General features: G+C 41.6%; 1 protein-coding gene across 14 annotated transcripts in view; it reads right to left on the bottom strand.

Moving 5' to 3' along the window:
* The window catches only part of apbb2b (amyloid beta (A4) precursor protein-binding, family B, member 2b), a 70,054-nt gene that overhangs the window by 31,765 nt on the left and 10,337 nt on the right, over positions 1–27,952 (bottom strand). For 7 of the 14 annotated variants that reach the window (XM_077204531.1, XM_077204515.1, XM_077204487.1 and 4 more), the window contains exons 2-5: positions 12,054–12,103; positions 6,888–7,018; positions 6,595–6,640; positions 3,435–4,385 (exon numbers count right to left, since the gene is read on the bottom strand). In XM_077204531.1, coding sequence (XP_077060646.1) covers positions 3,435–4,383 — 949 coding nt within the window. In that variant the 5' untranslated portion in view covers positions 4,384–4,385; positions 6,595–6,640; positions 6,888–7,018; positions 12,054–12,103. The remainder of the gene's footprint in view (positions 1–3,434; positions 4,386–6,594; positions 6,641–6,887; positions 7,019–12,053; positions 12,104–27,952) is intronic. The other 7 variants (XM_077204541.1, XM_077204524.1, XM_077204497.1 and 4 more) reach the window with 1 other exon arrangement.

Below are 27,952 nucleotides of genomic sequence, written 5' to 3' on the forward strand. Positions count from 1 at the left end.
CAAGGTATACGACATATTACTATTTTGATACAATACTATTTTGATTTTTATTCATATTTTAAGTAGATTTTATTTTTATTTTTTCCATTTCCATTTCAATTTATTTTAGTATTTTTTGTGTTTTGTCATTTTTATTATTTTATTTGTCATTTTATTATTGTTTTGAATGTCTATATTCATTTTTATTTTATTTCAGTTCAGTTTTTAAGTTATTTTAGTAGCCTAAATTAAGTTAAACTAAATTAACCTTGACAACTAGCTGAAATAAAATGTGTTTTAATTTTTACATTGATTTTCTTTCAAATAACGAAAATGTTTTTATGGATTTAGTTTTAGTTAACTATGATAAATAGTATCACTGTGAGTAACATGTTGAGGAAGAAAGCTTGAGTTGAGTCGCCTCACTGTTGCTCTCCGGAATGTTTCACTTTAATGAGACTTAATAATTAGCCAACAGAACTGACTAACTGAGTGAAACAGCTGTAAGCCAGCACTAGTCATGTATGCTAGGTGAACACGAGTGCTTATTAGAAATGTCTCCTGTACCGAAGTTCCCTTTTAGTAAGACGACAAGGCACTGCAGTACAGGAGCTGTAGTGTTCTTTTAATACTGAGTATTATGCCAAGGTGCATTATGGGACTTGTAGTCCCTGATATATAAGTGGGTCACTACAGCTGCCTAAAAACCTCATCGCAGAGACAACAAAACCTTCATGCAGAATCAAATACAAAGAAATACAGACAATAATCAAGTTGACATTTAATGATTTTGTGGGTTTTTCAGCAAAAAAAACAACAACAGCTAGTTAATTTTAAACACAGGTAAACAGTGTGCCAGCTTATACTGTAATTACTATCTTAAGCCTAGTTTTCTATGCTAGATCTAACATTTGACCCACTTTCGATAATGTCTCTCTCTTTCTGCATTTTATAAAGCATGTGGCGGGCAGAGGGGGAGGGGAGGACAGCTGTAAAATTCATGCCCACACGCACACAAGAACGGACTGAGTTGCCATGAACATATGCACAAACTTTAGTATTCACCACACAGCTCGTGACACCCTTCACTGCATCCTCCCTCCTTCCTTATCTCTCTTCTCCGCCTGCATTTATGAGCATGCACGCAACAGAGACACGTAGCTACATGCGCAGCACTGACTCACAACCAGACACACCGACACAAAGTACCTACCCTCGTAATTCACTATAACAATGGCCAACATGTAGTCTTTACCCAGCATCATGACTGAGCAGCCGCAAGAAGAGAGGATGACATGAGAAGAGAGAGGAAAACAGAGGTAGAGGCGGAGAGAGACAGAGGGGGCGAGCGACTGATGGAGAAAGGGAGAGGGAGAGACGGGGTGGGTGAGAATGCGAGAGCAACAGACTCTGTTTATATGCTGTATATTTTTTATCTAAATCTTGCAGGAAGAGATATATCAGCTCCCTGTCAGTCCGGCACACGCAATTAGTCACCAGGCCAATCAAACCCACCTCTTTTCAGATCACTGAACGATCTTTCACCCCGGCAACCCCAAGATCATTTTTCCTAAAGTGTCACCCAAAGCGTGGTCATGTGACCTTGGTATGACAAGATACAGAAATGGTGGGAGAGGGATGAATGTGCAGGAATTGTGCATAATAGCCTGCTCCGGTGATGCCAGCTAACATCTGGGTGTAAAACCAGTTCGTATCTGTCCATTACCCACCATGCTGGCTGAACAGACCTGTCACACACCTGTGAGGTTTTCCTGTCTACTGAGAGAGATATTGACAGACCCTGTGTCAATGGTAGACTGGTTTGATTGACGGTCGGATGACAGAGAGGAGACTCCTTACCACAGAAACAGCCATTTTGACTCACCCCAGTTGTACTACAAGAAATTCAGCACAATTTATTACCATTGTCAAAAACATGTACTACATGGGTTGTATGTATAGTTCACCCGAAAATAAAAATGATTTATACAACCTCATGTTGTTCCAAACCAGAGCATGTTAGCGGCTCCGCTCAATATTCCACTCTATGCCATTGCGCTTTATTTAATCGCTCGTAGCCCAAGCGAACGCTCCACTCATGTACTGCTCACATTTCTATGTACAGTACTTAATGTCTTTCTGTTTGTAATGAACTTGAATAAAGGTCTCAATTACAATAAGCCTACTGATAACATTTATAAATATAGTGAGATATAGATAACAGATAGTGGTATAAATAAAGTGACGTGACTTGACTGGATACTGCCAATTGCAGAGCTGGTGCAAACATATCTACATCACTACATCATATCTACACTTTCTATACTGTTTTTTTCTCACAGCTGTTATTTTTGTTGATTTTGTTATTGAAAGGAAAGCATGCAGCACATATTTACATAATGATCTAAACTACGCTCTCATCAGCGAGGGCAGGCGGTGTTGGGATGTTCGTTAACAGTATATCACTGCAAAGGTATTTCAAACTTCTTTTTACCCCTAAGAAAATAATAAAAAAAACTAATTTTTGCTAGTCCACATTTTCTTTCAATTACTTATTTTCCATACTTCTTAACTTTGATGTTTACTGTGCATTTATGAATAAGGTTCGCAACTTCATTAAAACAATATTTGAACTCAATAACCTTAGCAGAATGAGCGAGCGGAGAGTTACATGCTGTTCCAAACCTGTGTGATTTTTCTTCTCTGTAATACAATAGTGTCTACTTCAAATGAATGGGAAAAAAATCAGCATTAACATTTTTATTTTATTCTATTTTCAGTCACCTCGGCCACCTGGAGTGTAATTAACTTCTATACACGTTGAACAACTCCGCGTTTTCTAGGTCTGTTAGTCCACTTCTCAAAAATAGTGTTGTTTACAAAACGTTGGAAGATTAATTATTATTTTAATCCAACTGAAATCAGACACTTACCAATAACCGGTGCATGTCAAACTTCACAAAGCACTGAAAATCCCTCACTTAAACACTCAAATCTCACTTGTGAGCTATTTTGTACTTTTTTGAGCTTGATAGCCAATGGTCACTGTCCACATTATATGGAATTATATGGAAAAGAGCAGCATAAAGATTCTGTTTAACTTCTTATTTTGTGGTTCACATCTTACAGGTTTGGAATGACATGAGAGAGAGTAAACAGTGAAAAAATTTACATAAAAACACACACACAAAATAGTAAACTTCCTTTTGACAAGTTTTCATTCACAGCCTCAAACCAGACAGACACTGTGCTGCATTTACCTAGATCACAGTCCAGTGAAGTGAAAAGTACAAACACACAAAAACCTCTCAGCCAACGCACTTAATTCAAATTGAAAACCACACATACCACATGAGTGCACCATATCCACTACACTAGGCCAAAACACACACACCAAACCACACTGAGGAGACCAGCAAGCTACAGACGTAACGCTTTAAATGTGTACTACTGACCGCTCTCTTCTGGTGAGCCCAGTGATGCACTGTCCTGTGACAACGTGGTCCAGCTGGACTCCTCGTCACTGTGTGGAAGGTTCTGGATGCGGTTTAGTGCCCGGTCTGTCTTGGCTCCCGTCCGTGGTCTGTCTTTTTTTGTCTCCGGTGAGGAAGAGGAAGATGAAGAGCCGACAGACAGGAGGGGTGTGTCCTCAGGACTGTGTGGTTTCTGTGTAGATGAGGGGCAGGGATTCTTCTCTTTCTCCAGCAAAGGCTTAGTGACATCATCATCCTGCACATCAGTCAGTTCATATGACAGGCCATCCAGACATGACTCCAGGAAACTTTTGGTCTTAAGGAGCTCAGGGGACTTCCTGTCTGAAACAATCTCAGTTTTCTCAGACAGAATGAGCAAGTCGTCACAATACTCCACATGATCCTCCTCATTAGATTCATCATCAACCAACTCATTTACATCCTCGTCAACAAGCTCGTTGTTGGTGTCAAAGTCACTGTGAACGTCGTCAACAATAGACTCACTGTCGAGGCTTAATTCCTCAACGTTCCTCAACTCATCATTGATGTTGAGCTCTGATTCGCCAGTTGTGTTTCCATCTTCGTCTTCTTCTGTGGTGTTCTTGTTGTGATCCTCTCGCTCCGCAGCTTTACGTAGCTGATTTGCACCATTTTTGGCCAGTTTAGGGTTGGCAGTAGTTGCTGTAGATGACGATGGTGGGGTCACGCCTTCGCCGAGTCCCATTGCACTCTGAATGCTTGTGAGTGCGTACTTCTTCCGGCACTTCGGAGGCGTGGCCTGGCCCTGTTTGATGACATCACCGCTTAGCAGTTGATTGTGTGAGGAACGTAGGCTGAGGGAAGTGGGCGGAGTTGCAGAGGGGCCGTTGCGATTGGCTACGTCCACAGAGGGGGAGGGGTTACGTGGTGAGGGCACGCAGACTGACATCATGGCTAAAGTGGTAAAAAGTGAAAAAGCAGTCAAAATCACACTTAAACATTTAACATTGCATTCAACAATAGAAAGGCAAATGCAAAAGGTAAAAAAAATCTACAATATTTTTAGATTTTTTCAATCTAAGCAGAATTCTCCATGATTTTTAGGTCAAGTACCTCTATTAATTGAACTAAAGCTGCATTTTGGAAAAGTTTAAAGCCCTTGTTTTTGTCCCGTGGTTCTTTGACAGATGAGTAGGTTGCCCTTCGATGTTGGTCAGGACGTGTCATATCAAGATAGATTATAAAAATAAAGCAATTCAAAAACAATTTAAATGTGGATCATACACACCTTCTTTCATTAAATGTGACGGAATATAAAAAGATAATAATACTGCAGATAGATTCGACACTATGGGCCCTATTTTAACGATCTAAAACGCAAGTGTCAAGCGCAAAGCGCAAGTAACTTTGTGGGCGGATCTCGGCGCTGTTGCTATTTAACCGGCGGGATAAATGACTCTTGCGCTCGACGCAAATCTAAAAGGGGTTGGTCTGAAGTAGCTTCATTATTCATAGGTGTGGTTTGGGCGTAACTGGAAACAAACCAATACGAGCTTTATATCACATTCCCTTTAAGAGCATGATGAACGAGGTGCGCTTGTTCCATGGCGCAATACTATTATAACGGTGCATTTACCAGGCGCGCTTCAGAATCGGTTCACAGCCGAGGAGATCAATGTTCTCGTCAGGGCCGTAAAAGAAAGAGAAGTGACATTGGGGATTGGACAACCCCACCCAAATTAGCTTCGGTTAAACATGCATATAATAATTTGGGTAAATGTGTAAGCTTTATGCCTATTTTTCCCATCGTCATGGACACAACAATGATTTCCCTCGTGTTTTAATATTTTTCCTTGAAAATAATAAAAATAATGTATCATTTGCAAAAAGGAAGATGTATCTGTGTAGATGAGAGAATCATCTACAGTGTATGTGCGTTGTTCACACTCTGTATTATGGCCAAGCATGCACGCTTAAAATATTATCCGAATGTACGCACAACGCGCCACTGACTTTAGACTAGGTTTTTTCTGGTCAGTGGTGCAATTGTTTTCTGGAACTGCAAAATAGCACCAGGGATTCTTGCGCCGGATCACGCCTCCTTTTTTGCGCTGAACCACCCAGGGAGCGCAAGTTCATTCCCTAGTTTGCCGGCGTGCGTCTGTGGAGGGAAAAGTCCGCTTTGCGCGGGTGCAAAATTCGAATGATACATGCGTCGGTGTACAAAGTCAATTGCGCTGGGTGCAAGATAGGGCCCTATGACTCAATCTGCATTGACGTTCATGAAAAGCTTATTTGTCTTTGCTCAAGCAGTTCTGCACACTGTGCTGCTTCTGTGCTACCAAACTGAATAACCACATTTAAAATCAACTAAATCTGGAAGGAATTGAATGTGATTTTAGCTGATTTACATCTCAGTGCTTCATACTATGATGCGATTGGGTGGGAAATTAAATCAGTTTCATGCCAAAAGATGAGATGATTTGTAATGCTCAAAGAGCAGATTCAGAGGCAGCACATAAGACAGATGAACACAAACAGGGCTCCAGACTGAGTAAAATAAAATTGAGATTTAATTTAAATTTAAAATCAAGTCACCATTGGCAACAGTATGCCTCCAAATAATGTAATCAAATAACATCTTGTGATGAGTCAGGAATCATACTTATTCAGTGAATTATTTAGAGCTGTTACAGAATTAACAACTGATTTCCTCACTGAACTGTTTGTCATTTTTGGTTGTGTTCAATATTCAATCAACTGAGAAGAACTGGGAGAGTATACTTTAAGTTTGTCTGTCCATTTACTGAAATGGTAATATAAAAACATTTAAAGATACAGATTCACAATAGTAATAAAATAATAAATTGAATTCTATAAACATTTAAAATTGCAGCTGAATATTTTGGTTGTTGTCGAGCATAGTGAAACAAAAAATTTAAGGTTGAATTTACGTTGTTTGGGAATAACGCTGTTAGACAATGTTGGATCAATGCAACATTCATTTTTTTTAAAGCAGGCAAAAATATTCAACCATCTATACAGCGGTTCTTTAAAATTGCAATTGACAAAAGCAATTAGTCTCCTTAAAGATTCAATTTAATAGCAATTTGCTCCCTAATTGATGCACAAAATCATGTCCTGAAAAAGAGGGCTGTCTGACCTTGTACGGGATTTCTTGTTGAGCCAGAGAAGGTGCCAATGTAAATCTGCCACAACAACAAAAATAATAATACAATAATCTTCTTTTATCATCCGCAGACCGTCCACAAACACAAATGCATACAGATGCAAAGGTATCACAGTATGATTTCAATATATGCTGTAACTTTTATGCATTTATTCACAATTAAAAATGTGCAGCTTCAATGTTAGTTTTTGTAAAGCACAACACATAATATCCGTATAAAATCAAAGGTTAATACAAACATTCAATGAGCAGGCAGTCATACTCACCAGGGAGCTGAGGATTGTGGGTATTTCCACAGAGCCTCCTGGGCCATGGTGTAGAATCAGCGCATCATCAAGGTTTTGGCCAATCAGCACCAACTGAGTATATCACCATGGAAGCACTCAAGAAATATGTTCTGAACACAGTAATAAAAAATATGATCAGAAATTAGATAGTATATGTACATTTTTACTTAATGCATTTTCACTACACCCATCCCTCATCTAAGGTTAGTAATGTGTGAGTGTGTGTATCCTCTGGGACATCTCCTACTGTGCATGTAAACAGCATGGGGTGGAAATATGCATCTGGATCACAATGACAAAAATAACTGTCAGGGTGGAGACACAAACAGAAACACACACTCAATCTCAAGGGGAATCACCTAACCGGCTGGTGAATATGAATTAACTAATTTTACACTGCACAGATCAAAGGACATACATGTCTAAACATTATAACCAAAAATAACTAGGGCTGGGCGATTTATCAAGTATTTGTGATGATTTCGGTAAAAAATACAACGATTTTAATCTAGATATGGGCAGGGGTGGGCTGAACCCACCCAATCAGAATTTAGGCACAGATAGTGTTAATCTGTTTTTTTTTTTTTTTTAATTATGATTTGAGGATTGATGAAAAACAATCTGAGGCAAGCTGTATGTTGAGAAGTTTGATGAAGGGCTGTAGAATTCCACAACAATTCAAAAAATAACACCAGGAAATGACTGTATTTTTGAAATGGCTGGCGATCACACGAGCGAAAACGGGCAGAAATATTTGTGTGCTATCAAGGTAGGTATAACAGGGAGTTTAATGAATATTTATGAACATGCATATTAATATTTACTTGTAAATATGAATATAAATTTTTATAGCTCTGACTGATTTTAAAGTGTCATTTGGCCGGCGGGATAACCTGGCTTCTCTTGAGACTCCTCTGCTTCACAGTTACTGTAATAATATGCTAAATCCCGCCTGCCTGGTAATTGGTTGGTTACAAGGTAATTTGTGATGTAAGAAACACCATTGATAACAATAGAAAATAATTTGCACATGATTTGTCTTAAAGCATATTAAAAACACCACATAGACATAAAAACAACATTAAAAACTTGTTTTTTTCACACAGGGGGGTTTTAGGTTTCCTAAAGAGTGTTTTACAGGGTTCCCCAGTGTCCTAGAAATCCTTGAAAGTTTGTGAATCTGCAAAAAAATCCAAGGCCCTGGAAAGTTTTTGAAAATGAACATGCATAGATACAGGTCCTTGAAAGTGCTTAAATTTATTTTGTGCGTGAAGTTTTCTGGAAAAAAATCCATATTAATACCTCAAGTCCGCTAATGTGTTATTTCGCTAACACTTCATGGCCTATGCATACTACTGTAGCTTTGCTTGATTTACGTTAGTTAAGCACATTTACGCATTACGTTAAGTGTTTCCCGTTAAGTGTTTTCGCACGAAACTACTACGATGGTACCCTAAGCATTTCATGGTTTCATGCAAAAGTTCATTTCAGATCATTTTAGAATACAGTATAGGATGTACCGAATATTCTATAGTTTTATGCAAAACAGAAATACGACAAATAGAATATCAGATCTTTGTCATATGGCCATAAATCAATGCAAAAAAATACACTTTTTTGCATAGTTGTGTTTGACATAAAAAAAACGGTAACAATGTATCTTACAGGGTAACACGATGTAACCTTGCTCTCACTTGAAATGAGTACCCATATTAAGTCCTTGAAGTTGAGGTTATTGGAACTGGTAAGTCCTTGAAAGGTCCTTGAATTTGAAGTTAACAAAGGTGTGGGAACCCTGGTTTTATAGCTTCACGATCCTTCCCTGTCTCATGATTAGTGTGTATACACTCACCTAAAGGATTATTAGGAACACCATACTAATACTGTGTTTCACCCCCTTTCGCCTTCAGAACTGCCTCAATTCTACGTGCCATTGATTCAACAAGGTGCTGAAAGCATTCTTTAGAAATGTTGCCCATATTGATAGGATAGCATCTTGCAGTTGATGGAGATTTGTGGGATGCACATACAGGGCACGAAGATCTGGTGACTGTGGGGGCCATTTTAGCACAGTGAACTCATTGTCATGTTCAAGAAACCAATTTGAAATGATTCGAGCTTTGTGACAGGGTGCATTATCCTGCTGGAAGTAGCCCTCAGAGGATGGGTACATGGTGGCCATAAAGGGATGGACATGGTCAGAAACAATGCTCAAGTAGGTCGAGGCATTTAAACGATGCTCAATTGGCTCTAAGGGGCCTAAAGTGTGCCAAGAAAACGTCCTCCACACCATTAGACCACCACCACCAGCCTGCACAGTGGTAACAAGGCATGATGGATCCATGTTCTCATTCTTTTTACACCAAATTCTGACTCTACCATCTGAATGTCTCAACAGAAATCGAGACTCATCAGACCAGGCAACATTTTTCCAGTCTTCAACTGTCCAATTTTGGTGAGCTCTTGCAAATTGTAGCCTCTTTTTCCTATTTGTAGTGGAGATGAGTGGTACCCGGTGGGGTCTTCTGCTGTTGTAGCCCATCCGCCTCAAGGTTGTGCGTGTTGTGGCTTCACAAATGCTTTGCTGCATACCTCGGTTGTAACGAGTGGTTATTTCAGTCAAAGTTGCTCTTCTATCAGCTTGAATCAGTCGGCCCATTCTCCTCTGACCTCTAGCATCAACAAGGCATTTTCGCCCACAGGACTGCCGCATACTGGATGTTTTTCCCTTTTCACACCATTCTTTGTAAACCCTAGAAATGGTTGTGTGTGAAAATCCTAGTAACTGAGCAGATTGTGAAATCACAACAATCATGCCATGCTCAAAATTGCTTTAATCACCTTTCTTTCCCATTCTGACATTCAGTTTGGAGTTCAGGAAGTTGTCTTGACCAGGACCACACCCCTAAATGCATTGAAGCAACTGCCATGTGATTGGTTGATTAGATAATTGCATTAATGAGAAATTGAACAGGTGTTCCTAATAATCCTTTAGGTGAGTGTAGGTGCTGTGACATTAGCAAAATTTCTGTGAAATCTCAAAGACAGAAAGCAGCTTTCTGTTGGTCTGTTGCAAAGTCTGTGTCTGAAAGTCTTTCGCCCTCATGTGACATTTGCAATTGAGTGGATTCCTATTGAAAAGGTTATTGTCCACAAAAATTCACAAAACAATGCTAAATGTGACTGCAACTTATAAGTGATAAGATAGATATTTTAATATCTTGAGCACTTAAATATCATGAAAATACGCATTTCAATTATTCCACCCATTAACTCTGATTCATTCAACAGTTAGTTTGAGGCATTACTCAAATGTCTTTGGATGCCATTTGGATTCAGATGTTTTAGCAAAAGCATGTGTAAAAACGTTTTGCTATTTATTACTACACGTTTTAATGCTGCATATAAATGATTCAATTTAGTTCTTCTTTGTGTTCCTTAATAAAAAACAGTGAAAAATCTGCCTAGAATATATTTTGGAAAAAAATTTAATTACTGTATTCACTTTGTTGATATGGTTTCTCAAACTGAAATAAATACATTTTAAGTAATTTCAGAGCAAATACATAAATAATAAGACATACTGCTATTGCATGTCATCAAATACAGATACAGAGTGAAAGAAAGACAGATAAGCGCTGATATTTTGATTTGGTTTGCCATTTTGTATCCATGCATAACCAAGAACCGAAAACAAACAGAACAGAGCAGAGCAGTTCAGTGTGTGTGAGAGTGTGGTGAGCTTTAATTAGAGATGTCAAAGTGGTGGCTAACCTCAATGAGATCCCGCTTTCATAATCATGCATCTCTCTCTCATTCAGGAGGCTGCCGCACTTATGACCTTAAAGAAAGGGTGTGTGTGTGTATGTTTAAGTACATGAATTGAACCTGACCACAGTAATTGACCCTTCGGCTAAACTCTGCGCTCCTTGTTTACTGTTGTACGCTGCAGGCAAGCTTTACAGAACTACCCATAAGAATCAAGTGAAGATTTCAGTGAACACTAGTGTTGTTTTCAGTAAAATACGCTCATAAAGCATTTGGGCTGGAATGAAGTGTGATATTGCAAAGCAATTTTTATCTGATTCTAATATGTTTACATCAGATTTCAAAAATGAAAATTATGCCATCATTTACTCATCCTAATCCATAAGACTTTTGAATATTCTGTCATCATTTTTGTCCCTCAATTGAAAGTATATGTACACATATCAAGTACAAAAAAGACATCAAAAAAGTAATTATGTGAATTGAGCAGTTTAATCGAATTCGGCATGCTGAAAAACATTAGTCATATAAAAACATTGATCAATGCATATGCATAGAGCTTATGCGATATCTTTTTGTACTTGCATGAACTTCCAATGGATGGAATATTCAAAACACAGAGTCTGTTTCTCTGTTTCCAAATGTTGACTATTTTCATAGCAGGCCTACTTCTATAGTGCTTTTTTTTTGTCTTTTTTGAGGTTGGGATAAATAAATTAACACCACTTTCCTTCTATAGAAAATATCAGCTCTGGTATTTTGCTTAACATTTTGTGCTAACAAAGAAAATAATGACATCTGGGTGATGGTGATGACAGTTTTAATTGTGTGTCAATGATTCCTTTCAAAACAATAATGCAATTCGCAATCTATAAAATAAAACCTTTCAAAGCTCTATTGTTTGGAAAATTGTTCCCGCTATTGTTCCCTGGAATGTGTGAAACGGAATACTATTGCAGCAACTGACAATTCAGGGAGGACAGACTCCATCTTCACAGAACTGCAGCCAGATTACACACACACACACACACAAAACAAAAGAATGAAATACACTTTATAGCTCAGTTCTTTTCCACCCCTAACTTCACTTAAAGAAATTAATTCTGCAGCAACCTAGAACAGACAGAGTTTGGCGTCTGGACACAACAGCTATAATCATAACACACACACACACCCTCAAATCCAGTTTTTACAAGGAGTTTAAAAAAAGGAATGTGAGGGAAAACTGAAGAATTCTAGGCATGTCATTTTCAGAAGTCTTTAATTACCCATCTGTGAAAAATACATCACACCCCTTTCTCTTACACACACACACACACACACACACACACACACACACACACACACACACACACACACACACACACACACACACACCTGTATATCTGCAGGTAGAGGTGATTCTCACATTCAGTTGAGGTTCTTACCTGCATAACAGAGAAAAAGTTAGTTTTAGAATTCAGTTAGTTTGAGAATTCACATTAAGTCAATATAAATAATATTAGACAGAAATGCCAACATTCACAACACAAACTCTGACTGACAGTTTTAGCAGCTGAAAATAAAATGTTAAACAAAACACACAGAACAGAAGTAAATATGACCTGCTAAATAATCCAACTGTATAAATCAAAAACAGAGAGCACAGTTCTGTGAAGCACATCCCGCTGAGGGCGAGAGAAAGCGAGAGAGACGCTTGTGCTCACAAACAGACAGACTGGTTAGATTAAAGCCTTTTATTTAGCTGCAGAAACAGGGAGGAACATGTAGAGTCAGAGTAAACTGCTGCTCATAACTGCATCCAAAAGTGCCATAAAAGAGCATCCAATCAGTGACATGGAAAAAACAAGCAAACATAAAACACTATTAAATGTACAAAAAACATATACACATAAACGCAGACGAATGCTGGGAAAGAGGCATTTCGAGATCACAGTTCAGAGGGGAGAAATCTTACACACACACACACACACACACACACCCACACACACACACACACACACACACACACACACACACACACACACACACAAAGGCTTCATATCAAAGACTTGCTTTCCAGCACATTGCACTGTGAAAATAGCTGCCAAATGACAGAGAAGAAAAGAGGGAGGAAAAGAGAGCAAGATAGTGAGAACGAGTGCAAAAGGCAACAGAGAGAAAAAGAAGAAAGAGAAAACCACAGCACTATGGGTTTCCATCAACATCTGTATACACAATCTGTGTGCAAACTAGAAGCTTTGAGACGCACTTATTAGTTGGTCAGTTTGCACTTCCTTCAACAACACACGTTTACCTTGCTACCTGATTTACCTTTCTTTTTTCCCCCATGTACTCTTAAGCTTGCCAATAGGGTTACAGCTTATTGCCATTGAAGTACCTAAACGAACCTAGAACAAATACGCTGATCACTGATCAGATGAACTTATGAAGAAACATCAAGAACATTTTTGGATCTGAGTTCTGAATATGGAGAGGGGTTTTTAAAAATGACCCACCAGAAAAGGAAAATTACAAATGAGATTATTTAATAAGCCGATTGTCTCTCTTAGACAGCAATGAGATTAAACGGAGAATAACTGGAGACTTTTGCTTAAGTCTTCTGCTGCTTAGAGATGAAGACCCAAGTAATCCTAAATGTGATTTCATCAGTTACAAAATAGATTTACCAAAATAATAATTTCTGCAATCAAAAGTCAGAGATTTCAATATCACATCTCAAACATTTCTCATTAAAGTCTCCCAGAATAGCTATGCTATTCACATACATTTTATAACTAGGTAATACTTTACTATAAGATATCATTCATTAACATTAGATAACGCTTTATGAAATGAAGTTCCAAACGTAGGTTCGGGAGGAGCCTAAACATTCAGTCCCGTCAATCATCATTACGAGCATACTATATAAGCAGCAGACTCTGCGTCATCCCATTGAGAAATACTCCTCCTCCCTGCTTCCTCCTCTAATTGTTTTTTTCCTCCTATAGGGGGGTTTTAAACTCGGAGTTCGAGCCGAGCCTCAGGTTCGAGCGTCCTCCAAGGACAGCAAACCAAGTTAGTTTACAATTAACCTTTAAGGCTGAATGGGCAGGTGATTGGTGATTAGTGAATATACATTACACTAGATTACATGAATACATTTGACAGCTGCTTTTATCTGAAGCTATTTAAATTATTAACTGTACTGTATTGTATTATTCTGTATATTTTATCAGTTCATGCATTCCCTGGGAATCAAACCCACTGACGTCACTATTGCTTCTTTACTGTTCGAGCAGGACTGATATGGACTAACAATGATCAACACATTTCTTCAGCATTTATTAATCATTGTTCATGTTGGTTAATAGAAACACAATTGTTCATTGTTTTTTGATGTTAGTTCAAAGTGCATTAATTAATATTAACAGATACGACCTTCAATATCAATAAATTCAGAAGTATTGTTTATTGTTAGGTCATTTTAACATAGTTAACAAATGTTAACAAATGGAACCTTACAGAGTGTTATCTGTAACTCTTTACTCTTACTCTTTAATCAACAATTATCTAATTTGGGTCTGTTTTTACTTCTATTTTAGGAGACACATCTGACACAAATTTGATGAATAAAACAGGCAATCACTGAAGTCTCATGAGACCCCAAAAGGCCTGGTTGAGATGCCTTAGTAGTGTGCTGAAACTTTGATTATGGTAATGGACATGACATTTCCAAAACCCACTCAAAGCAATTGACCAATCAGAGCACATTGCGCTTTTCGGAAGGAGGGGCTTCATAGAGACCGGAACTAAACCGGCCGTGTTTCCCAAAAGCATAGTAAGCCTATGTTGATCGTAGAGACTATTGGTGGCAATTGTTCTACGATCAACTTAAGCTAATGATGCTTTTGGGGAATGTAGCCCAGAGCGTTACTGACAGACTGGGAAGAGAGGTGCTGCAACAATGTAAAATATGTGAAAAATAATGTATATTTTGAATTTGAACATTCAAGCATGATAACCTATTCTAGCAGACCCCAAAAACAAAATCAAGACTTTGTAAAAGGGCATAATAGGTCATCTTGAAGCTAGCTAATTATAATGACTACAAGAAATGTTGTTGTAGGAAAGTTTCAGAAATTTGTCCCCAATAGTACAGCTACAGTAGATCAGAAATGCACATACAGCACTTCAGCTAATAGTCCATATCTTCTGTGCCGCTGCTGATCAGAGAAGAAAATGCTGACATACGTCAAACACAGCTCAGATGAAGGCTGCTCTTATACTGCTCATATACAGAGTGACAAGTATGCATAGATTATATCATTCCCTAATAACCACCACAAGATTAAACATGATGAAACAACACAAATCAATGCTGTCACGCCACACAAACACACAGCTAAAGGTTGTGAGAATATGATGACGAATATTCCTGACTGACTTTGTTGTGAAAAATGTGGAGGAAATACTATTTACATTAAACATTCCAGCAATTTTATTTTAAGGAAAAGTTTACCTAAAATAATAATAATACTGATAATAATAATAATTCATAATTTACTCACCCACAAGGCCACAACTTATTGTTAATGTTGTTTAAGTGTTCTATGAATGTCCAACATCCAATTTTTTTTTTTCATTAAAAACATTTTGCCTTGTTTATATAAATGTTCTAGTAAACGTACACAGAATGTTATAGGACATGAGTCAAATGGATTACTTTATTAAACTTTTTATACAGCTATTACATCCTTTTTGAAACTTGAAAGCCTCAGTCCCTATTTGTTGAAACTGAATAAAAAAATAGCAACCACGGTGAACCACCACATTTTTTACAACAATAATTTAAACCATAAGACAATAATTTAAATAATAATGACATCATTTTCATAAGTAAATAATGGCATCATTTTCATTATTGGGTGAACTATCCCTTTAAGTGTATGAGAAATGTCTAAGATTTAGGGCAAGAAAGCAATGCATAAGAAAAAAGGCACGTAGCCTGGCTCAGGAACACACACGGAGGAGCATTCTTGTCCCTCTCGTTGTGTGAGAGCCAGAGGCACAGCACAAGAACTGAAAAGAGCCCCAAACTAATTTCCTGTTCCAGCAGCAGACAGGAATTGAGGGAGGGAGATGGTGGGCATCACTAAAAAACAGTCCATCCTCCTCAAACATGATTGCCAATGCCAAACATCTGGAGTGGGCTTTCTCTCTCTCTAGCTCTCTCTCTCTCACACACACACACACACAAACACTCGCGCACACACACACACACACACACACACACACACACACACACACACACACACACACACACACACACACACACACACACACACACACACAGAGCATGAAGACATGCAACTCATTATGGTTGTAGAGACATTCCACAGCCCTGGTTCAGTGATGCCATAATCTGTGTGTGTTACATTCAAAGACACCCCAATTTAATAGATACTAAATATCGTCTCTGTTACTTAAGGTAACCCTCGGGGAGTGAACAGATACGTAAGTCAGAAGTGATTCTGACGAATGGGGATCTCGCTCGAGAGCCTATCTACTTCGAGTGTAATTAAATGAGCCAATGCACATTGGTATGCGATAACTGCACCAGCTGCTGTGCATCGTGGCGCGAGCATATAATGAGCCGCAGGTGCATCGCATCATTGTTTTTCCTCTGAGGAGCCGGACTTGTGACTCGGCCGTACAGCGGAAGCTCAGCAACTGTGGCGAGGGGACGTACGTCTCCGAGAGTTACCATACATAACCGAAATGTTCCCCTTCGTCGGCTCACCATGACGTACCTCAGAAGTGACGAATGGGGATATCTATCAAAACGCCACTGCTGCTGGCCCTTCCAGCGCTCCGCTTGAGCCTCCTGGCCTGACCGTAGTGTTGGGCAGAAAGTAGGAGCTCTAAGCAGAGAAGGTCAGTCACTGCTGTTCCGCAAGACCAACTCAGTGTGACTTATTGGATAACGCTGGGAAAGTGTGCCCTTGGGGAAGGAAAGCTGCGGAAGTCACATCATTCCACGGAGGGAGGCACTGTGACGGTCACACATATGGACTAGCCAAGCAGGGTAGTACAACATATGGTAGTCTGTGGGGTGGTTCCAGGCTAGTTATAGGGGGGAAGAACACCAGCAGAGACTACAGAGCGGGCTCTGTTGACGAAAAAACACGGGCTCGTCTGCAGAGGAGCTGATCATGGAGAAATAGACATATGAGGTTGCCGCAGGGACCTCTACATATGGACACCCAGCCTAGCACAGGTTCCACAATGCATACGAGTTTAGGCCTGGCGTCAAACGCTCCGCAACTTCTGACTGCCGCAGGGGTGACGGAGGAACTCACAGGGTTAGCTATTTCTGGGGAACACTACAGGAGCAAATAAACGCACATATCCGGCCCAGCGGGGCGGGAGAGGAGTTGCAAGCTGACACTAAGAACGGGTCCTTCGCGCAACTGGCCACCGGGGGCGAGTATACGGTAAGATACCGGCTCTACACGGAGGCTATAGAATCTAGCGAACGTGTTAGGTGTCGCCCAGCCTGCATCTCTACAAATATCTGTCAGCGAGGTGCCTTGAGCCAGCGCCCAGGAGTGTGCTCGCAATCCGAACGGGCAAGGCATGCCTTGGGCTTCATAAGACAAGGCGATGGCATCCATTATCCAGTGGGCCATCCTCTGCTTGGACACAGCATTTCCAATCTGCTGGCCTCCATAACAGACGAAGAGCTGATCTGAGGTCCTGAAGCTTTGCTTTCTGTCTACATATAACCGCGAGGAGCGGACGGTACAGAGAAAAGTCAGGGCTGGTCTGCCTCCTCCTAAGGCAGCGCTTGCAGGTTCACTACCTGGTCCCTGAAGGGAGTGGTAGGAACCTTGGGCACGTATCCAAGCCGGGGTCTCAGGAAAACGAGAGAGTTGGCCGGCCCAAATTATAGGCATGGTTCATCGACCGAAAATGCTTGCAGGTCCCTTACTCTCGTCAGCCAGAACAGTCAGGAGCATAGCGGCGATAGCGGCAACATACACTTGAGGGTGGAGGGAGACAGCCTTCGCTCCGACCCATCGTGCAGGAAAGAAAGCATGACTCTGACCAGGCATCATTGGGGGTCTTCCCGATGGGAAGAACACCATTCAACGGACAGGTTCCACTTCAGTGCATAGAGGAGCCTCGTTGAGGGGGCTCTAGCAGAAGTGATGGTGTCTACCACTGCCTGGGGTAGGTCACCTAGAACCTCCCCGTACCGTCCATGGACCAGACATGGAGTTTCCAGAGGTCTGGATGCGGGTACCATAGAGTGCCCCATCTCTGAGAAAGCAGGATGTTCCTCAGAGGAATGGGCCAAGGAGAAGCTGTCACGAGGAGCATAAGTTCTGGGAACCAGGTCCGGTTGGGCCAATACGGCGCAACTAACAAGACCTGCTCCCCGTCCTCGCTGACTATGCACGGTGTCTGTGTGAGAAGGCTCACTGGGGGAAACGCATACTTGCGTATAGACCAGTACGTGTTTGCCATGTAGCAGCCCTTTGAGGCGGCCCAGCGCAAGGCATACTGTGAGCAACTCAAGGCAATTGATGTGCCTGGATGCCCGTTGTACGTGGCACCCCAGCCAGTGGCAGAGGCATCCGTGAAGACCAAATCATGCCTGGATACTTGTTCTAGGGGAACACCTGCCCGTAGAAACGAAGGGTCCGACCATGGGCTGAAGGTTTGGACGCAGTGTGGGGTGATGTGCACCCGGTATGTGCCGCTCTGCCACGCCCATCTCAGGACTCTGCCGTGAAGCTAGTGCAAAGCAGTCTCATATAAAGCAATCCGAGAGGCGTTACTGTGTCTGCGGATAACATATGCCCCAGGAGCCTCTGAAAAAGTTTCAGTGGGACCGCTATCCTGCTCTTGATTGTACTCAAGCAGTTCAACAGTGACCGGACGCGCTCCTCATTGAGTCTAGCTGAACAAGTCCAACTCCATACCGAGCTAAGAAATCCTCTGCACAGGGGAGAGTTTGCTCTTGAGAGAGAACGGTCTGTATCAAGGAATAATCGAGACATGAAAGTGCGCATCCTTCAGGTCGATCGCTGCAAACCACTCTCGGGGACGAATGCATTCGAAAATGCATTTCTGCGTTAAAATCTTGAATGGGAGCTTGTGCAGGGCCCGATTCAAGGTTCGCAGGTCTAAGATCGGTCGTAACCTACCGCCTTTCTTGGGTACAATGAAGTAGGGGCTGTAGAACCCTGTCCTCATATCGGCTAGAAGGACGGGCTCAATCGTGTCCTTCGCCAGTAGGACATCGATCTCTGCCCGCAAGACAGGAGCATCGCAACTCCGCACAGAGGTGAAGTGGATGGCGCTGAACTTGGCTGGGCGTCGGGCAAACTGAATCGCATAGCCAAGTCTGATGGTACAGATGAACCAGCGAGACGGGCTGGGAATCGCTAGCCAGGCTCCCAGACACCGTGCAAGCGGGACCAACGGAACCACAAATGTACCCTGGGTGGGACAGCAAGGTAGAACACAGGGACACAGCTTGGGAGGCACTGAGGTGGCCTGAAGCAGAGTCTGAGTGTGCCATGCAAGACTTACCTGGTTCCAGGGTGGGGCAGAGGGTGCGTGGGAAGGCCTGGTGGCATCCCCGAACCGCACACTACTGCCCACTGGCAACAGAGGGGGATGGGAGTGGCAAGGCATGGAAGTGTCGCTCACTGCCATCTGCGCCCTCGACACCCAGAGAAGCTGCTTTGACTGAGAATGACTGAGACACCAGCAGCGGAACAGAATTGGAATAAACAAAATATTCTCCATCCGGCCCTCCACCCGAGAAGAGCAGCTGACTCTGGGTCGCCCGTCTCAGGGCTGCTGAGACACGTGGCGCCATCTTCCTGCGAAAGCTCGACGTCACAGAGCTGGCTGTGACAGTTTATCTTATTATTTTTTCTCTTAGGGGACTGACATTCTTGCCGACAAACAGACTTAGGGGAAGCCCAAAAGTGACTACGGTAGCACATTGGGACAAGCTCTTGGTTTCATCATCCTGCTTCTGAACTGTGGAGAACCACTGGGCACACTATCCAACAGTGTCGACGAAAAAGGCCACCTCGTGAGATTGGAGCATCGAGAAAGTGAACTTTGGCGATGTCTCGTACTTCTTCAAGGTTTAGCCCTGGGGCGCTTCTGGACCACCAGCGTGGACATCGTCTGACAGAGGGCCAGAGCTGTGACTTAAACCAAGGTCAGTCACTATGCGCAGCTTAACCCTGTTTCAGAAATACCCTCGTGCATTGCGTGTTTTGGCCTCAGACTTGTTCAGACTTGTAGGGTGGCCAACACATGCAGGGAGGAGGCGGTCTGAAATTAGCAAAGCTACCCCACCACCAAGGGTAGTGAGAGAGGAAAAACATTTTCTGCAGATTTTGGCATGTTTGGCTTGCCATATTGGTGCACAAAATGCTTTCATACTGCCAAAGTTTTTCACACACATCCGGGCAGGCACGGGGGTGGGGCAAGGCGATTACGCGTTGCATTGCACCCCCAGAGTAGCCCGAGAAAGTGTGGCTGTCAAGTCTGAATCTGATTCAGCATGAGCACAGACACCATTACAGTAGGAACTCAGCATCATCTTCATTTCCAGAGCGTAACAGCCCTCTCTCCGATGCAGCGATCGACATCTAATCCTCCCCTGGAGCCCCGAATGAAATGCTTGGTCCCTCATGAGAAGGTCCAGTAATCCCATCCGAAAGCTGCCAGGCATGCGAGACAGTGAACGTGGCCGTCAAAATCGATGGCACATGGCACGCTGAGCGCTTAAGCCCTCATGAGAAATAAAAAGGTGAAGGCCATGCCGACGTAGTCATGCTATCGTGAGAGAGCATAAACCACCCACGAATGCAGTTTCAGCATGTTTGAGATGCGCTAGAGGAGTGAGGGGCCCGAGGAGGTGGTGCCGTCGGGGAAGGCTCACTGTAATCCTCACATCACCACTGCTATTAGCCAAAGTAGCCCTTTTCAGGGGCCGCCAGAAGAGGAACTAGATCGGGGAATAGGCAAGGGGACTCCACCTAGTTTGAGGCACTTGAGTCTTGACCGCGCATCTAGGGTGCCGAATGACGCACACTGGGTTGCCATGACAACCCACGCTGTCAGCCGACAGCTCGACGGCACACTGAGTGGCCTTTACGAGAAAGGGGAGACGAACAACGTGCCGACGTGGTCATGCTCTCATGAGAGAACATGAACCACCCACGAACGCAGTCTCAACACGCTTAAGCCCAGGCATGTAAAACAGTGATCGTGGCCGTCATATGAGGACAGGAAACGACCGCATCCAGAAACACACGTGTGTTTGCTTTTTCAGGAAACTGCTCTCTCTGGTGCTGAAGCACCCAGGGATGACTGCGGCTACACAAACAGGACGATAGTGCAAGCCTGATGTGAGCACTCACGTTCTCATTGAAGGCGCAACATTCTGAGCTGTGAAAACAGCTGTTTTGCTCTTTGTGAGATTGTGGCCAGCGCTGTCTGCGCTGTAACACCAACACCAGCTTGAAGAGGTGTTCTCCTGAAGAAGCAGATTCGTCTTTTGAAGTTAAAACACTCTCAGATAAGATTTGCAAGAACAGCATTCACCACCTGACTGCAAAGCAAAAGACAAGGATGCGATGCACCTGCCACTCACTATATGCTCGCGCCGCGATGCTCAGCAGCTGGTGCAATCAGCGCATGCCGATGTGCATTGACTCGTTTAGTTACACTCGAAGTAGATAGGCTCTCGAGCGAGATACCCATTCATCAGAATCACATCTCACGTCACTAACGAAGGGGAACCCAAAGTGTCACTTTGTGTGGGAACTGACTGGCTCAAGCTAAAGCAGGGCTCAACATTTTTTTCGGCTGGTTTAGACAACATTTTCATTAGCCAGAATAGCCACAATAAGAAAATTATAAAAAAAAATTGTAACATGCACTAAAAATATATATAATATTATATATATATTTATATATATATATACAGGGCTCGCAAAATCGCTAGCCCGACGCCCCGGGGTTATTGTGTTTTCAAGTCGGGCTACCAAAATGCATAACCGGACTGCCCGACGGGCTATCTGGAATAGTGTAATCAAATTCCCCTAAACTTCTGAATCGCCCCCCTAAAAATGTGTGATTAAGTGTAATTTACACAAATTCGTGTTCGCTTCAGTCTTGTTATAATCAGATTCAGCGCGTTCATCTTCAATCCGCAGCGGCACGCGAGCAGAGTGCACCTCAGAAAAAGAGGACAGGGGGTGTGTGAGTGTGTGTGTGTGTGTGTGTGTGTGTGTGTGTGTGTGTGTGTGTGTGTGTGTGTGTGTGTGTGTGTGTGTGTGTGTGTGTGTGTGTGTGTGTGTGTGTGTGTGTGTGTGTGTGTGTGTGTGTGTGTGTGTGTGTGTGTTCATCTTAGCCTCATTGGTCTGTCACTGCTCGTCAATGTCAGAATATTTGAGATGACCAATCAAATAGGCGGGCTTTATGTCACAGAAGCTGCGGAGCGCGAATTTTAGCAGAGTGACTGAGTGCGAGATAAGATGTAAGTGGCTAAACTAAACATTTCATATTTGACAGTTTTTTTAGGCCATAAATGTTAAACGATTGACAAAAATAATCAGGCAAACTAATAGGCTTATGTAACGTGATTCATGTAAAGTAATAATTAGTTTACTGTCATTGTGAGGTGACAAGAAACATTAACAAAGCCGTTTGCATCATGTTGGGCACAAGATTAATAATGAATGTGTACATGTTGAGAATTAATATAATACAATTTGTAGCCTTCAGTAAATTAAAAAAGTTCATTTTTCGGAGGGGCAGAGACAGGGCAAAATGAAAAGACTGAGAGAAAAAGAAAGAGTGATGGAGATGAGAGAGCAGGTATTGACAATCTACTGCCACTGACATGGTTTTAAAGCTATTTCTTATCCTTCGTGAAAAATTATTACTGTTAAAAATTTCAGGGTTCTTTGATAAATAGAAAGTTAAAAAATAAACATTTTGTAACAATTTAAAATTCACAAGTCCACACTTTCAAATAAGTTAGACAGAATAAATGGTATGCATATTTGGCGTGCTGTCCGGGGAGAGGGCCCGAACCCAGAGTACTCCCCCCGTATTGCTGGTTTAAGAAGTAACCAGGCGAGTGTGAGGAGACGGGGTGGTGGAGGGATGCTGAAAAACTGTCTAAGAACATTGGTGAGTCAAATGAGTGTATATATAGGTCTCCCACTCAAGCTGATTGGATAGACATGTTGATTACTGACTGTCGACAGCTGGTTGGAATGTGATAATTGGATCAATTATTTGAACGTGCTCCTCCCGAACTTTGTTTAGTGAAACATCATGTATTCACTGTCACTTTTGATCAATCAATAAAAATAAAAGATTAAAAGATTATTTCAGAAAAAACTACTAAACCCAAACAAACATATATTTATCTCACTAGGCATAACAACAAGCAGTAAAATGTACAGTATTGAAGATTTAAACTATATATTTTGTACACATAGCCTTTAAAAAAATATAGGTGCAGGATTCTTCAACATAGATCCCAGAACAATGAATAGAGCGGATGGGCCACAATAAACATGACTTAGAAGCCATGAGAGCTTGACACACACACACGCACACACACACACACACAAACACACACACACACACAAACACACACACACACACACACACACAACAAGGAAGTTGATAGCTAGACACAACAAAGAGCTGGCCAGAAACATTGGGTGTTTATGTGTGTGTATAGAAATAAGTATGTTCTATAACAGCCAGCAGGATGAGTCCATTGTTCCCAGTCTTTCCTCTGAAAAACAGTTTTGCAAAATGCAAAAATTTGTGTGTTGACCTGTGGACATACATTTTAAACTAAGCATTACCAAATCACAGCAAAGTCTCGATATTACATAAAACAGCTTATACAGGGCTTATCTCTCCCTCTCTGTATTTCATTTCTGTGAAACTCTGTATCTCCTGATCAGATTGTGTAGCAATATATTTGCACTAATACCCATTAAAACCAGCAATCTGCAATTTAACAGGGCTTTGGCCAACAGATTTTTAGACCAGTCTGTAGGATATTCAAAGTGGGACGGTCGTACAATACATTTAACTACCCAGAGGCATGTTTCCCAAAAGTATTGTTAGCCAAGTATGGTTGCGAGTTCTGTCAATAGCAACATAGTTCAACAATTGAGTATTTCCCGAAACCATAGTTCCAATGAACTAGGGATGGGAATCACAGGGTACGATCACAATACGATATGATACACGATACATGGCTCACAATACTGATATTGTCACGATACAGCAATTCTGCGATAATCAATATATTGCTAGATAATCCTATGATACATCACGATATCTGCCTGAATGTGAAAACAAAATGCTTGTGAAATGGTTTTCTTTCTTTATTCAAGTCCAAACTGTTAGAAAACCGCATAAAAAGTTTTTCAGTCCGTAAATTAAATTGAACATTTTCAATGAGATCAGGGTGATGGTGTTGCAAGTTGGCTTTGCATGTTTGTGGTATTACCCATGCACTTTACTTTTACCAGGCAGTTCTTATATATCGCGTACTCTTTGTCGATTTTGTTTGTCTCATCAATAGTTTAAAAACCGAAGTGGGTCCAGACTTTGGACTTTAACTCACACTGCTGTCCGCCCTTCCTGTTAAAAAACTATTTTTCTTAGGGTACATTGTAAACCCGAATAAGTTGGCAAAACTAAAAAAATTTAAGGCAATCAGTTGCCTCAAAATATTTAAGTTAAGAAATTAAAAGTTTAAGTAAGCAGAACTTGCAGACTTTTATTTTGTACTCATACATTTTACTTCTTAACTTTAAATGTTTGAGTACACTAATCCATACATTTAACTTAAAATGTTCATGTAATCTCAATGTGAACATTTTTGTTATTATAAACTTAGCTAGTTATAACAAGCTAGTTCAATAAATACTAACTTGCTAATTTGCTATCATGCTTACAATAGAATGGTATACCACTTGTATGAGTACAGCAATATAAAGCATTAACATTGCCAAGGCTACTTGCTGCTCTCAAACCAAACTACATGCACCACTTGTCACCAGGACGGTAACTCTCCTAAAATCAACATTAACAGAAATTCTTCTAAATTAGCATAACAAAAATCACTACTAAATCTCTCACTTAAAGGGACTATAAGTAACTTTTTAGGTAATTTATAATGCTTATTCTTAAGGAGATTGGTTAACGGAGAGGTGATGGAGATGTAGTTGTGAATGAACCGGCGATAGAAATTAGCAAATTCGAGAAAACGCTGAAGTTCCTTGATGGTAGAAGGGGTTTGCCAGTTCCGAACAGCTTCCACCTTCCTCTTGTCCATCTGGATGCCGTGTTCACTGATGTTGTAGCTGAGAAATTGGGCAGTAGACTGATGAGCATTTCTCGGCTTTAAGGAAGAGCTGATGTTCACGGAGGCGTTGGAGGACCTCCACAACGTGGTGGCGATGTTCGGCCAGGTTATTTATCCTTATAGATCCAGGAATAACATATCAGATATATCTATTACGTACTCCTCCATGGCCTGTGCAGGAAGATGTGGAGAGCAGCTATTGCCCCACTTCAGGATTTCTCCCGTTACCCAGGAGAGAACGGGATCGTGTTGCACTGACCACAGGTGCCCTAGGATGATACCAGTGATGGAATTCTCCAGAACCAGTAGAGAGATGGATTCAGTATGCAGCTGTCCCACTTGCAGTTGGAGAGGTCCCACGGAGAAACGTACACTCTTCTTATTGAGAGGTTTAGCGATTATCTAGTGAACCTAATGGGTTTCAGTGGGCCTTGTTTGGAGATTGAGCTGGCAGCAGAGGGAATCGGAGATGAAGATTCCAGTTGACCCAGAGTCAAGGAGGGCGTGTACTGGAAGAGAGACATGTGAGACAGTAAGGGTAACTTCAGTGGTGAGGGGTTTCATGTTGACTGAGGAAGAATGGATGACACTCACCATAGGTTGTGGTGGAATGATGGGTCATGCTGTAATATGTCCACCAGCACCACAGTACAAAACAAAGACCCTGGGTCAGCCTCCTCTGCCGCTCAGTGATTGTGAGACGTGTTATACACTTGCATGGGGACTGGTTTTGGAGTGCTGGTATACTCTGGTTGGCAAGGTGGGAAATTCGATGGCTGGCCCTGTAGGTCTTCCAAGCATGGCTGCATACGACAATCGGTGTGGATGGTGAGCTGAATGAACCGTTCTAAACCCATGGAGTAAACCAGTGAGATGCAGACGCGGATTTAGTCCCTGCCGATAGATGGTGAGGAGTGAGCGCTCATTCCATCCACTGGCGGCCGAAAGGGTCCGGAACTTGATGATATAATCAGAATTCATGATGAAGATAGTATAACTGCTCACCAACTGATGAATCGCCATCCGGACTCCCAAAAACGTGAAGGAAGTGAGAGGTGAAGTTACTCAGAGACTGTGTAACGGCAGGATTTTGGTTCCAGATAGTCTGGGCCCAATGGAGCGCTTGCCCTGTCAGCAGGGAAATAATAAATGCCACCTTCGCTCTCCCGGTGAGGAAGCGGGGCGACTGCATCTCCAGGGCCAGCAAACACTGAAGGAGAAATCCGTCTCAATCCTCCGCCGAACCAGAGTAGTGCACTAGATTGGCCACGAGACTGGAGGCCACTGGTGGTGAAGGAGAGGAGGTGACGGGTGATGCGGAAGTGGATCCGGTGAGTGCTCGGTTGAGTACATCCACAATCTCCTGGAATGGATCAGGGGAACTCATTCTCAATGGTGTTGGTCTGATCTTCTGTTACGGAACAGAGACTCCAAACAATAATGGCAGAGGTGAGAAACAGGTTTATTGATAATATGAAACAAATAGCAATAGCGGGAACTCATGTACGTGACCAGACAAAGTGCCAGAGTGAGGTGTGTGCTTATAAGGGTTTGTGGCGATGAGCAGATGGCGTGCAAGTGCTGGTGATTAATACACAGGTGATAGTGATCGTTGTGATTGGATGGTGATGGAGCCTGGCTGATCCCTGACAGAAGTAGTCCTCCACGTGTCATGTTTGTTATTTAAAATCTGACATTCATTCAATCTCGAGTTATATTTTAATCTCGCAGAAGTTATTAAACTTTTTAGATTAATAAAAAGATTACTGGAGTACATTTTACAAGAAAATACTATTTCAATCTTTCTACTTCAAATTTTTCTATTTAAATCAATGTGTTTCTTTGTGTAATTATTTGTGAAATTTACTGGCAATTTCTGAGTGAAAACTGTATCAAAGTAAATTGTAGTATATCAAATTTTTTTCAGTGTACTCCACCACCTCCACACCACATCATTAACAAAACTTCTATCAATGAAACAAAATGGTCCAAACATTGGATGTGTGACATAGTTATGGTTTCGGGAAACAGTCGTTACTAGCTAGTTGACATTTAATTCAGTGGGATTTTTTTCTTCAAGACCTATTAAACTGTCTACCACATTCAAATAGGAAAAGTAACACAAAACAGTTAACTATAATCAAATCTCTGCATATATCAAACTGAAATTTGACTCAAAACCGAGAATTGATTTTTAATCGAGTTGTGAACTCAAGAATCAATTTGATTAGAACCGTGAGGTAACAAAAGATTCCCAACCCTATGGTATAGTAAAGCAGCTAGTTATGAAGTTGATTGGAAAAAGGCACCTCAGATTGCAGTCATTATTTGAACAAATCCCTGTTTTAGCCTGATAATTTAGGATCTTTTGACTAAAGTAACCACCAGAAACTAATCAACAAACAAACTAAAGATAGCATAGCGTCACCCTGGCAACCACCCAGAACACTCTAGCATTAATAAAACATCTTGATATTTCAGTGATCCTCTTGCTTTTGGCTTGTGATAGGTGAATATGAATTTACAGCAGCAGACATGACCGATGAGAAACATCTACGCACACCAATCGCACCTTTGGACATGTCAGGTTTGAGAGCGCATTGCTTTGAGGCATGAAAATTAGCATAAAAATTACCATCTGCTCCTGACAGCCTTGACAAAACATACGCTTGACAACACACACGCACTAAAAAAAATTGGAAATGCAGATTTACTTTCATGTGCCTATGTAACCTGCATCTCACCTCATCATTCTGTCAAAAAAAAAGAAACAACATGGACGTTGACAGAGCTTACAGACGGGAGAAGATTGGCTAGGCAGAGGAACTTTCTAGAAAATGTATGTGCA

This window comes from Siphateles boraxobius, unplaced genomic scaffold (genome assembly GCF_051911475.1).
Source record: "Siphateles boraxobius isolate OS27281-9 unplaced genomic scaffold, OSU_SipBor_1 119, whole genome shotgun sequence".
Taxonomy (NCBI): Eukaryota; Metazoa; Chordata; class Actinopteri; order Cypriniformes; family Leuciscidae; genus Siphateles; species Siphateles boraxobius.